We start from the raw sequence: 10531 nt of genomic DNA, 5'->3' as shown, positions 1-10531 counted from the left end.
ACAAAGAATCTGAGATGTTGGCTGGACAACACTTCTTCTATACGAAGCATTGCATCAGTGTGATAAGAAGGCTTTGGCAAGCACATTTACACAGAACACACACAGACACACTCACACATCAACACGTGTGCAACAAAGAGCATTTAGAGACACGAGATCTAAACAGAAGGACCTTTTTGTGCAGCTTTGAGATGCTCGAGTCCAATTTCTCTCTTTTGTTTTACTCTAAAGACGAGTGACTTTTCTTTTTCCAGATCAGCATCAAACTTTTGCTGAAAACATGACAAACTTTGAACGCAACACAAACGACCAGAGCAGAACACCTTAAAAAAGAAGTTATTAATAAAACATTGAGCATGACCTTCAGATACGCACTTGGTACGACAAAGATGAACTATGTACAACGTCACAGTGGGATGTGATTTTAGAAAACATATCTCTTGTAGTGCATTATCTCTGTACAAACAAAACAAACACGTGTCATCAGTCCGTGGTTGCTTTGACTTCTCTTCAATCTGGATGTTTAGAACAAGGACTGAGCACGTATACGGTGAGCCGGGGTCTGAAGGATGAGCAGAACGGCTTTTCTGTCATTTTAGATGCTGCGTGGGGGTGGAGGTGCATCTTCTTTTCCTAAAGCACTGCTGGAGAATAAAATGAGGGCACGGCCACAGAGCCGAGTCTCTGTCCTAAACAGCTGATCTGCTTCAAACATACAAATGAAGATCCAGCAAATGCAAATTACCACGTCTCTGCATCAGCGGTGGACTCCATGATCTCTCCTTGGCTTGTTTTGTAGCAGAATATGCCTTAGTGAAGAAAAGAGTATCAAAATATGAGACACAGATTTGAGTTTGAAGCTTCTAAGATGAGTAGAGCATAGAAAACATAGCTTAAAGACTGTACCTGGGATGTGTCCAACCTGAAAAGGCACTCCAGGCTAACAGGTCTGCAGAAAGGCATTGGAATATGGTTAAAACTAACTTTTAACAACAGAACAACAAAAGCAGGACAAAAAAATCTAAATGAAGCGACATTCTGGTCAGTCAGTTTGTTTTTTTGCACTACAAATCCTGTAAATTGGCCATAGCATAATCTCAGGATGTTTTTCTTGCCCTTCAAGCAAGCTACTTACTGAATCTACATAATTCAAAGGTCTAGGCCTCCTGGCCACGTCTCCAGTATGCACGATTGGGTGATGCTTGTTCTAGAGGGTTTTACATATTCGACCCACTGTTGGCTAGCCTAGAAATCAAGACAGAAAGCCAAAGGATGAACGTCGGTCCAGCCACACTCCATAGGAGCCTCAGCAGGTCTACCATTGGCCCAATAAGTATTGCCAATCACAATGCTCTATCAGTTTGAGGCAGTGGGATGGTGCGACGGAGCGGAAAAACTACGACGTGGCAGATCCTTTGAAATGGTTTTGGCATCAAATTTGGACTTTTTAGACTTAGACGAGCAGAAAGAGGAACTTCAGTACTTTATTTAGAAAAATTAAGTATATTTGTGTCTTCTTCGATGGTGTGTGGCAGACTGCCTTGTTGACTGACATCTGTAGTGGTGAGTACGTCACATTGTTCGTTGTCCATCAGCATGCAGAGACAGTTTGAAAGACAACCGTAGATGGCACCCCATGACCGATCTCTGTCTAACACAAAAAATGCTCTGGTATAGTGCCTTCTTAGGGTTCTAAAACCCCCAAGGTGCTTCACAACTCAATCAGTCATCCACCCATACACACATGTATTCATACACTGGTGGGGATGAGCTACGATGTAGCCACAGCTGCCCTGGGCCGCAACGACAAAAGCGAGACTACCGAGTACTGACGCCACTGGTCCTTCCAACCACCAACAGAAGGCTGGTGGGTTAAGTGTCTTGCCCAAGGAAACAACAGCAGCATTCTCTGGCAGTAGCAGGGGTGAAACCTACAACCATCTGATTACTGGACAACCCGCTGTACCTCCTGAGCTTCTACCCATGTTTATGGGTTGTGACCATCCAATATAATCACATATATAAGATGGCTTGCTATGCTAGTTTTTGGCGTCTTGTTTGCGAAAATTCCTAAAGCACCAATGTAACCGTATACTTTTTTAGCATGCTACCAAAATATTACTGGGGAGTTAGGCCAGCCCAGCCTCAGCCGACACACACAGGGGGAGCTCGAAATGGAGACTGGACGACCCCCAACCCCAACCCAATCTTCTAAGACAGGGTCAATTACAATTATTCACATTTTTGACAGATGATTTAAATAAAATTTTTTTGCCATCATTGTGTTAAGAGCATCTCACGCAATGGCAATCAATGATCCAGAAATACATCTGCTGGCCCACCTATAAATGTTTGCAAACCAGGGTGGATTCCCTCCAGCTTAGCTGCTCATTTGAATCTACTCTGAGGAACTGTGCTGTGGTATTCCTCCATGCTGATGGTTTCTATAATTGACAACGTGGTCTAGTTAGTTTCATTATTCGCCCATAACATCCATCCATTCATCCATTGTCTGAACCCGCTTTGTCCACGTGGGGTCGTGCGGGGGGTGGGGGGTGGGTTGGGGGTTGGTGCCTATCTCCAGCGGTCAATGGGCAATCAGGCGGGGTACACCCTAGACAGAGAGCCGCAGGGCAACACAGAGACACACAGGACAAACACACACACACACACACACACACACACACACACACACACACACACACACACACACACACACACACACACACACACACCTAAGGACAAAACCTACCTACAGGTACCCGGAGAAAACCTACGCATGCACAGGGAGAACAAGCAAACTCCATGCAGAAAGATCCCAGGCTGGAGAGCGAACCCAGGACCTTCTCGCTGCTAGGCAGCAGCTCTAACCACTGCACCACTGCGCTGCCCCCACCCCAACATGTCAGGAAAAAAATGACCTAAACATCTCTCAAAACCCATCTTATCTGGGAGTTGTTAAAATATTGTTGGGAGCATTCTTTCTGGTGATAAGTGAATTTGTCTCGGTGTCTTTGAGTGACTCTTGAAACCTTTTGTCTCACCGATGAGTGTTTCTTCTCCTGCAGGGGGCGCTCTGTCTTAAGCTGGCTGTCTGTCCCTTTTGGCTCTGATGTCTTCGCTCCATCCGATTGTTGCTGAAGATGACGGGTAGCTGCTGGGAGGAAGGGGACAGATGTGTGGCTGTCAAGAGCAATAAACTCATGCATATAATGCTTCCAGCTGTTCAAGCTTAAAAACACACACAAAGACATGTCAAACTGCAAAAGATTGATGGGTGGACATTTAGCAACAGCAGAGAGGTTTGTTGTGCTGAATATTTAAAAGGCAGGAAGCTTTTGTCATTTAAAAGAAATTGGTGAGTTTGAAGGATGTGGCTTCGTGTTGTAGCGGTGCAGCTGATCATTTATTTATTCACACAACAGAGGACACAAGAAATGATGTCACTGTAGATAAAAGTATTGGTGTCCTCACATTAAAGCTACAATCTGGAGTTTGCCCCCTTTCAGCAATGATTTCTGATTTGTTAGAAGTCTATAAACTGAAGTGAGTTTTCAAAGCTCAATGCAGAAATAAACACCTGGAGCAGCAACAGTCAGACGCTGCTAACGCAGCCTGCTCTCTTTATATTTAGCTTAAGTCACCTTTTGCATTCTTTATTGCTGCCATGTGGGTCTCTACTGTCTCTATAAACACTACAAATGTGAAAATATTTCCCTCCATTCATTTTTTACAGTGTTTGCCTTTAGAAATTACGTGCTTAAAATGAGCTGTTTCAAAATGTCCCCATTTGTGATGTCACAAACAGGGAAAGTAGAAAGAAGAGAACCACCTCTCACGTGCAAAAGAGAGCAGGTGCTGAAGGAACAGCAGCTCTACTCTGTGCCCTTTCTGGATATCGGAGCTTCTCAGCTCATTGCAGCCTGAGTGGGCATGGCCAGCTCCAGCTTGTTTTCTTAAAGTGACAGGCAGAGCACTGAAACAACTCATTCTGGAAGGTACTGAAACTGCCAAGAGTAAAACTGCACGTGGAAGGAATTTAGTGCAAAGAACATCATAACCATGTTTTTTATCGACTAGAATTATTATAACTGGAGCAAAAAATTCCTAATAGGTCCCTTTTTGAAAGAAAACACCAAATATGCAGAAATGGGCAAAAGTATGTTAGCTATAGTCATAAATCGTGACATGGATAAATTTTTGGCTTATCGTCCATCTCTACCAGTGGCGCTAATTACAGGACACATCTTAGTGAAACATGTCTCTATGTCCAGGGGTACCAGCTTTTCTGTCCAGGCTGGTCTCTTCTTCGTTTTTTTTTCTGTTGAGCCAAAATTCAAAAGCAATATCTGATTTTTGTTTTTATTTAACCACTCATTTTTTATGTAACATTACTTTGTCAGTTTAAGTATTTCTATTGACCATCAATGGTAGAATCTGTCAAATATGCATGACAAGTAAATAACATCACACATATGGATAGATATAAATATGCATAATGCTATCATAGCCCAACTATAGAGAAAATAAGAAACATCAAACTTAAGGCTGGAGTCGAAGGCCTTCTGAAGAGAAGTTGACTGAAGAGTGAATTTAATAAAACTGTCCTCCATTTCCTGCATCTATTAGCAAACCGACAGGCACTCAGTATAAATAATTGATCGTTTAAACCTTTTGTTACACTTTGGGGTTGCAGGAATATAATCTCTCTTCTCCTGAACTCACCTTGGTGCCAGGAACTGTCCTCCACTGCAGAGCCGTACATAAACGAGTCTCTTTTTACCGGTGTAACACAAGACACGCTCTCCTGCAGTAAGGTAAAGGAAAAAAAAAATCCCATTTCTTGTCAACATTGTAAAACGATGCTGCATGAACACCGCTATAGCATCGATCCAGGGCTGCATTTGCATTTGTTTTGTCTGCTTTCAGATGCAAATGTTTCTAATGTGGATAAACACATCAATATGCAACATAGTTTCACACATGTCAGCACTGGGATTAGACCAAACCCACCAAGCCTCATCCATTCTCATCCCTTAGTTTTTTCTGCAGGTAACAGTGAACAACACATAAAAAAACTGTCATGTTTTTTATAGTTAATGTTTGACCAAAGCTAATGGAGCCAAAACTACGCTATTTGTTCCTGTTTTGGGAAAGTGACATTAATCTATAATGTGTTTAAAACCCACCAGGCCGGTGTCGTACTCCTCCTCAGCCTCATGCTCTTCCACAACGCTGGCGAAGCTGCTGGCGTTGGACGAGGAACGGGAAAGGTCCTGAGCCTCGGGGATGGAAGGCGCCCTGCAACACATGGCAGAACTGCACACCTGGGTTACTCTGACCGTACGCACACCTGCGACTCCTGTGAGCTGAATCAATTCAGGCAGCACTTTACTATTTTGCGCTGGTGAAGCTTCTCAGTCATCCAGGTCAGGTCATCCAAAAAGGTTCAAATGAAGACAACTGGACTTCTCTGGTTTCTTGAAGACGTTTCGCTTCTCCCAGCTCCTCGGATGAGAAGCGAAACGTCTTCAAGAAACCAAAGAAGTCCAGTTGTCTTCATTTGAACCCTTTTGGATTTACTACTTTGCTTTTCAAAAGTCAACCATGAGATCTTTAAGCTCAAAAGATGTAAGTTTGGACCCCAAACTCCCAAAACCAGGAGAGTGTTTGTGTTGAAAATATGGATGTTTGATGTCCTCTTCTTCACCGATATATCAATATAGTCTAAGTCTTAATTTCCAATACCAATATACGAAACTCAGGTGGATATCATCACACTTCTCCTGAGACTTAAACTTAAAACATTTGTGCAAAATATGACAGCTACTTCAATTTAAGATATGTCAGTTATGCAAAAAAACAAAAAAAAAAAAGAAAAAAAAAGAAACCCAACTATTTCTGAAAAACTATTACTAAGATCCAACAGATTTCTACATTTTGAATGACAGGAAACGTAGCTGAAGAGTTTGATGGATAACGTGTGCACAGTAAGCAAAGGTTGTGTTATTGAAAGAGTAAAAGCCGACACAGATAATTTCCTATATTATATTTCCTTACTAACTTCGGCTGATAATATCGGACATTCCTATTTGTGATGTAAAAATATTTAAAGCAAAAATCTGGAGTATTACCCTGTAATGTGTTATAATGAAGGAAATGCAGCTTTTTGTTGCTAATCCCGCCCCATGGCCCCTAAAGCCCTGTGCAATTTGAACCGAGGGCCCATCAGCGTATGCCGGCAGCTTTAGACATCAGATTATGTATAGATGTTAATCTCAGAGCTTGAGCGAGTGTGAGGATGTACCTAGCCTGAGCGATGTTTGAGATGTTTACAAAAACACGGGTCAGCTAGGACCGCCTTCAGAGCTACAGAATATACTGATCCCACGACCGCCTGCTTCTATTCAATGACAGACAAAAGTAAAACACTCAACCTGCCGAAGAGAGCCTCAAAGACCTTGGACTCAACGGTGGAGGGATCTTCGCATTCTACTCACATATGCAGAATTGGTGACATTTCTTCTTGGACAAGCAAGTCTTTAAAGTATTTATGTATGAATAAACAGCACAATCTAAGAATAAGACTTGTTTTAGCTCTGTTGGCAGGCTACAGGCAAAATACAGCAGGGTGGTTTACGACAGTTGTAATTCCACTCTCAACCAGTAGGGCGGAGGAGCAGGGAACACTTTAGTGTTACTTTAAGCGTATTTGAAATTTTGTATGTATTTATGCTCAGAGATCAGGTTGAATGTTAATCTTTAAATATGCACAAACGCATTCTCACTCACACAATAAGACAAAAACAATGCCTCAATAATTCTGAACATAAATGAATATCTGAAAAGTCGTCACCTGTTCCTTGTGGCAGTGAACTCTGGGGAGCTGTGGCTGGAGGAGTTGTCCGACTTGTTTTCCTGTGACAACTGGCTGCACTCTGGTGTTTTCTGGGCGTTGGGCGAAACTTCTCGGCTTTAGTGCAGGAGTGAAGATCGGTGGGTTAAAAAGGATGCATTTAAAGACCAACAATATGCTGCTTTTTATAAAAAAAAGTGTTTTATTAAAAATTAGCTCTGTTCCAGTTAGCCAACACATAAAATTACCATGAATTTAAAGTTTTAGAATGAGAAATCCTAAAGATGAAAGCAGTCCAACAAAAATTTGGATCGGACACACTGCATCCTCTTCTTAATGTCCTTCCTTCCATCTGTTGCCACACTATTCTGTCTTCACTACCCACTCCCTGCTGTCCTCTCACCTCCTCTCTTGGACCTCCTGGATGTTCTCGATGCCAATGGCACTGCTGCGGCGGGAGCTGAAGGGCCCAGACTTTTTCCTGGTTGGGCTTTTCCCAGGAATTATCAATGACTGACGAGTGCAGGGAGAGTACAGTCAGACAAAGACTTTGGAGAGAAAAGCACAGATAAACAGAAAATATCCTCTGTCTGTGTGTGTGTGTGTGTGTGTGTGTGTGTGTGTGTGTGTGTGTGTGTGTGTGTGTGTGTGTGGCATGGTGGAGTAATGGCACGTGGAAATGTGCTGCAGATGATTAATGAACCAGTGGTTCCATCGATCTTTGACGACGTAACAACACACTAGAGAACATTTGCACACATTTGCTCACATTTCTGTCTCATATACAAAGACAATCAAACACAATCGTCTCATTTACTGAACTCAGATTGGAGAGTTAACTTGAATTTGATATTTGTGAGAAATAACGTTCATTTGAGAATAATTCCTTCTTTTCTATAAAATTTATGAACCAAATAACAAGAAAAGCAAAGAAAATACTATTTGAAGCAGTTTTTTGTGGAATGAAAAAAATAAATGCTTAGAAATGAGCAATTTTGCAAAAATGTACCTTCGTACAATTGTCCGATTACATCCCTCTTTACACAATCTGCTACAGTGCAGAACAAAGCTGTGTTTTGCTTATGAATGAATTGAGTAAATGTAAAAATGACCTCCCATAGACCAGAAATTCAAATGCATTCTAATCTAAAACAGTTCTTGCACAAATAATAAACTGAAGAAAATAAAGCGAATAAACAGTAAAAAGAGAATATACGTGAACCTCTTCTATTGTTCCTATCCCTATGGCACTGCCTCGGCGTCCATATTTACTGGGACTTTTCCCCGGGACAAGCAATGACTGAGCCACACAAGACGGGGGAGGAAGCAGAAAGAGAGTGGAGATAAAACAGATTGAAAAAAAGAAAAGTCACACACATCAGAAGATCTCATGCACACAGTTTATGCAGCAAAGAGTAGGACAGCTTAAAGAGGGACCTTGCAGTGTGAGCTAAATATATATATATATATATATATAACAGTGAAACACGTTAAAGGGCAGAAGCAGGTTGAGGCCAAATGTAGGAGATGCAGCAGGAGTGTCGCCACAGCAAGCATGCTGGCAGAGTGCGCCCTCAGGGGTACAAGTCTGTTTACCGACGCATCCAGAGGGATGGAGGAAGGACAGAACGGGGTGAAACGACCCAAACAGGTATTAAATCTTTAAGAGACCTTCCAGAAAAAAGGTGGAATAAACTAGAAAGGTTGGAACACGACACAATAATTCAAAGAGACAGAAACGGGACACTGAGATCTTTATGCTTTAAGCTTGTGTCATGCACAACCTTCAGCCATGCATGCACAAAGCTGCAGCGAGCGCCCGGAACATCTGCAAGAAATGATGACTGGAGACCGCGGCAGCAGCGAGGGAGGGAGGGAGTCTGGGTAGTCATACAGCCACTAGACTGAGCTGACTTCATCACTGAGGATAGGGGCAAACTCAAAAATAAAAACCAGTTAGAAAAACAAAAAACACTCGATTGGTCCCAAAACTGATTTTAGCCCTAGAAGTCTGTTTGCCTGTGCAGCAATGTGATGATGATGATAATGATGATGATGATTAGTGAAATGCTAAAAATGTGGATTTATTTTGTTTATTTTCCCTCCAAACATAAAAAAGAATGAACATGGTGAGAAGTAAAGAGAAAAGGGTGATCTTGTAGAAAGCAATTTCAACTTTCAGCTGCAGACAGATGGAAGTGGAGGTGCTGCGCCGTGTCAACGGGAGTGGTTTGTTCTGGAGCCGTCAGACACCATGAGTGTGTTTATCCACTTTGCCGTGGACCCTGAATGGAACCAAAAACCAGCTACTTACAATCCCCGGGGTTTTGGGGCTCTCTGTGGGATTGTGGGTAAAGCTGCCACTGTGACTAGTGGAGACCGTGTGGGACTTCTTGTTACTGAGGCCCATGGCGTCCATAGACTGGCTTCTGCTGCGGATGACCCGCTGCAGGGAGAAACGAGGAGACGATGATAGTCAGTGGACCCGGCGTGTGCAAATGCAACACACTGACCAGGTTTCTCTGACAGTAAATGCTGCACATAAAAGGGAATCGTGTCTATCTGTGACCAAATTGGTGGGAAGGTGAGCCAAGTCTTTTGTTTTCACGTCATTAAGTGAAGGTGTCTGCGTGCAGGACTGGTTGTTAACACTAAGGGCCATGCAGGTCAGCAGGGAGAGGGGAAACGCTGTGGCAGACATGTTGGTTCTGGACACATTATTTAGTTATTCAGAATCAATCAAGTTATAATCCAGATTTTGGTCAGTGGAACACAGCGAGAGGACCAAGACAGTGACTGGAAGTGGAGCAGACATCGGGACAATGACTCCTGCAAGGCTCCATCGTGGTACAGACGAGAGGGAAACGCGCCCGTATCGTTTGTAGGAGGGGGGAAAAATACAGCACTTTGGTTTTTGATAAAAAAAAAGCAATCAAAGCACATTAATGCAGGGACTGAAAAGATTAGGAACACTGGAAATAGGCAGAGGAGACAGTGATTACGTTTCACTGAAAAGAGGAAGGAGAACATGAAACGTCGCCCGTGGGGACGCGTGCAAACTGCATCATAAGCTCTGTAATGAGGGGGTCATTAAAGAGTTCGTCTGACACAAACCGTCACTGTTTCTACTGTTTATGCCTCGGTGGCCAAGCTTCTACTCCTCAGCTTGCTCGCTGATGAAGCAGAGTGCTTTTTAAAGACAACAGGACACTCTGCTGCCTAAAAAACACACCAGCGCATGAGAAGAACACGCAGTTCAGCAGTGGCAGCCGAGCGAGGACAGCAAAAAGCCACAGCACTGGTCCTTTGAGATCCTGCACATTTCCTATGCTTTGTTTTCTCATGTGTGAATACCCAGAATCCCGGCCAAGAGACAGGGGAGGACACAAAAATAAAAGTTTCTCCCACTCCTCATTCCCGCTCATGCATGTGGAGTTGCAGACTACCAGCGCTAATTGAAGAACGATGCCGTACCTTAAAGGACTCGAAGAAGCCGCCGCCTCCTCCTCCACCTCCGTTCTCCAACTTGTCTTCGTCTCCACCCAAACCCATCATGGACTGGCTGTTGATGTGCAGCTCTTCGTACAGCGTCTCCAGCAGGGCTGAGCGCGTGCGCTCCTGGCAACAAAGACATGGAATAATTCCTGGAGAAGCACGAGTCAAATACATCCTTCT

At 43.2% G+C, this 10531-nt stretch overlaps 1 protein-coding gene across 11 annotated transcripts in view; it reads right to left on the bottom strand.

The window, feature by feature from the left end:
• Window positions 1–606: 606 nt before the first annotated feature.
• Window positions 607–10531, bottom strand: part of rap1gapb (RAP1 GTPase activating protein b) — a 126657-nt gene continuing 116732 nt past the window's right edge. For 7 of the 11 annotated variants that reach the window (XM_054731766.2, XM_054731783.2, XM_054731730.2 and 4 more), the window contains 10 exons: window positions 10331–10474; window positions 9171–9302; window positions 8079–8156; window positions 7260–7369; window positions 6857–6973; window positions 5190–5319; window positions 4726–4807; window positions 3045–3157; window positions 907–949; window positions 607–809 (listed from right to left, as the gene is read on the bottom strand). In XM_054731766.2, coding sequence (XP_054587741.2) covers window positions 941–949; window positions 3045–3157; window positions 4726–4807; window positions 5190–5319; window positions 6857–6973; window positions 7260–7369; window positions 8079–8156; window positions 9171–9302; window positions 10331–10474 — 915 coding nt within the window. In that variant the 3' untranslated portion in view covers window positions 607–809; window positions 907–940. The remainder of the gene's footprint in view (window positions 810–906; window positions 950–3044; window positions 3158–4725; window positions 4808–5189; window positions 5320–6856; window positions 6974–7259; window positions 7370–8078; window positions 8157–9170; window positions 9303–10330; window positions 10475–10531) is intronic. The other 4 variants (XM_054731735.2, XM_054731752.2, XM_054731759.2 and 1 more) reach the window with 4 other exon arrangements.

Source organism: Nothobranchius furzeri, chromosome 3, assembly GCF_043380555.1.
Source record: "Nothobranchius furzeri strain GRZ-AD chromosome 3, NfurGRZ-RIMD1, whole genome shotgun sequence".
Classification (NCBI taxonomy): Eukaryota; Metazoa; Chordata; class Actinopteri; order Cyprinodontiformes; family Nothobranchiidae; genus Nothobranchius; species Nothobranchius furzeri.
Note: the sequence above shows the minus strand (reverse complement) of the source record. Positions and strands in the feature narration are given on the sequence as shown.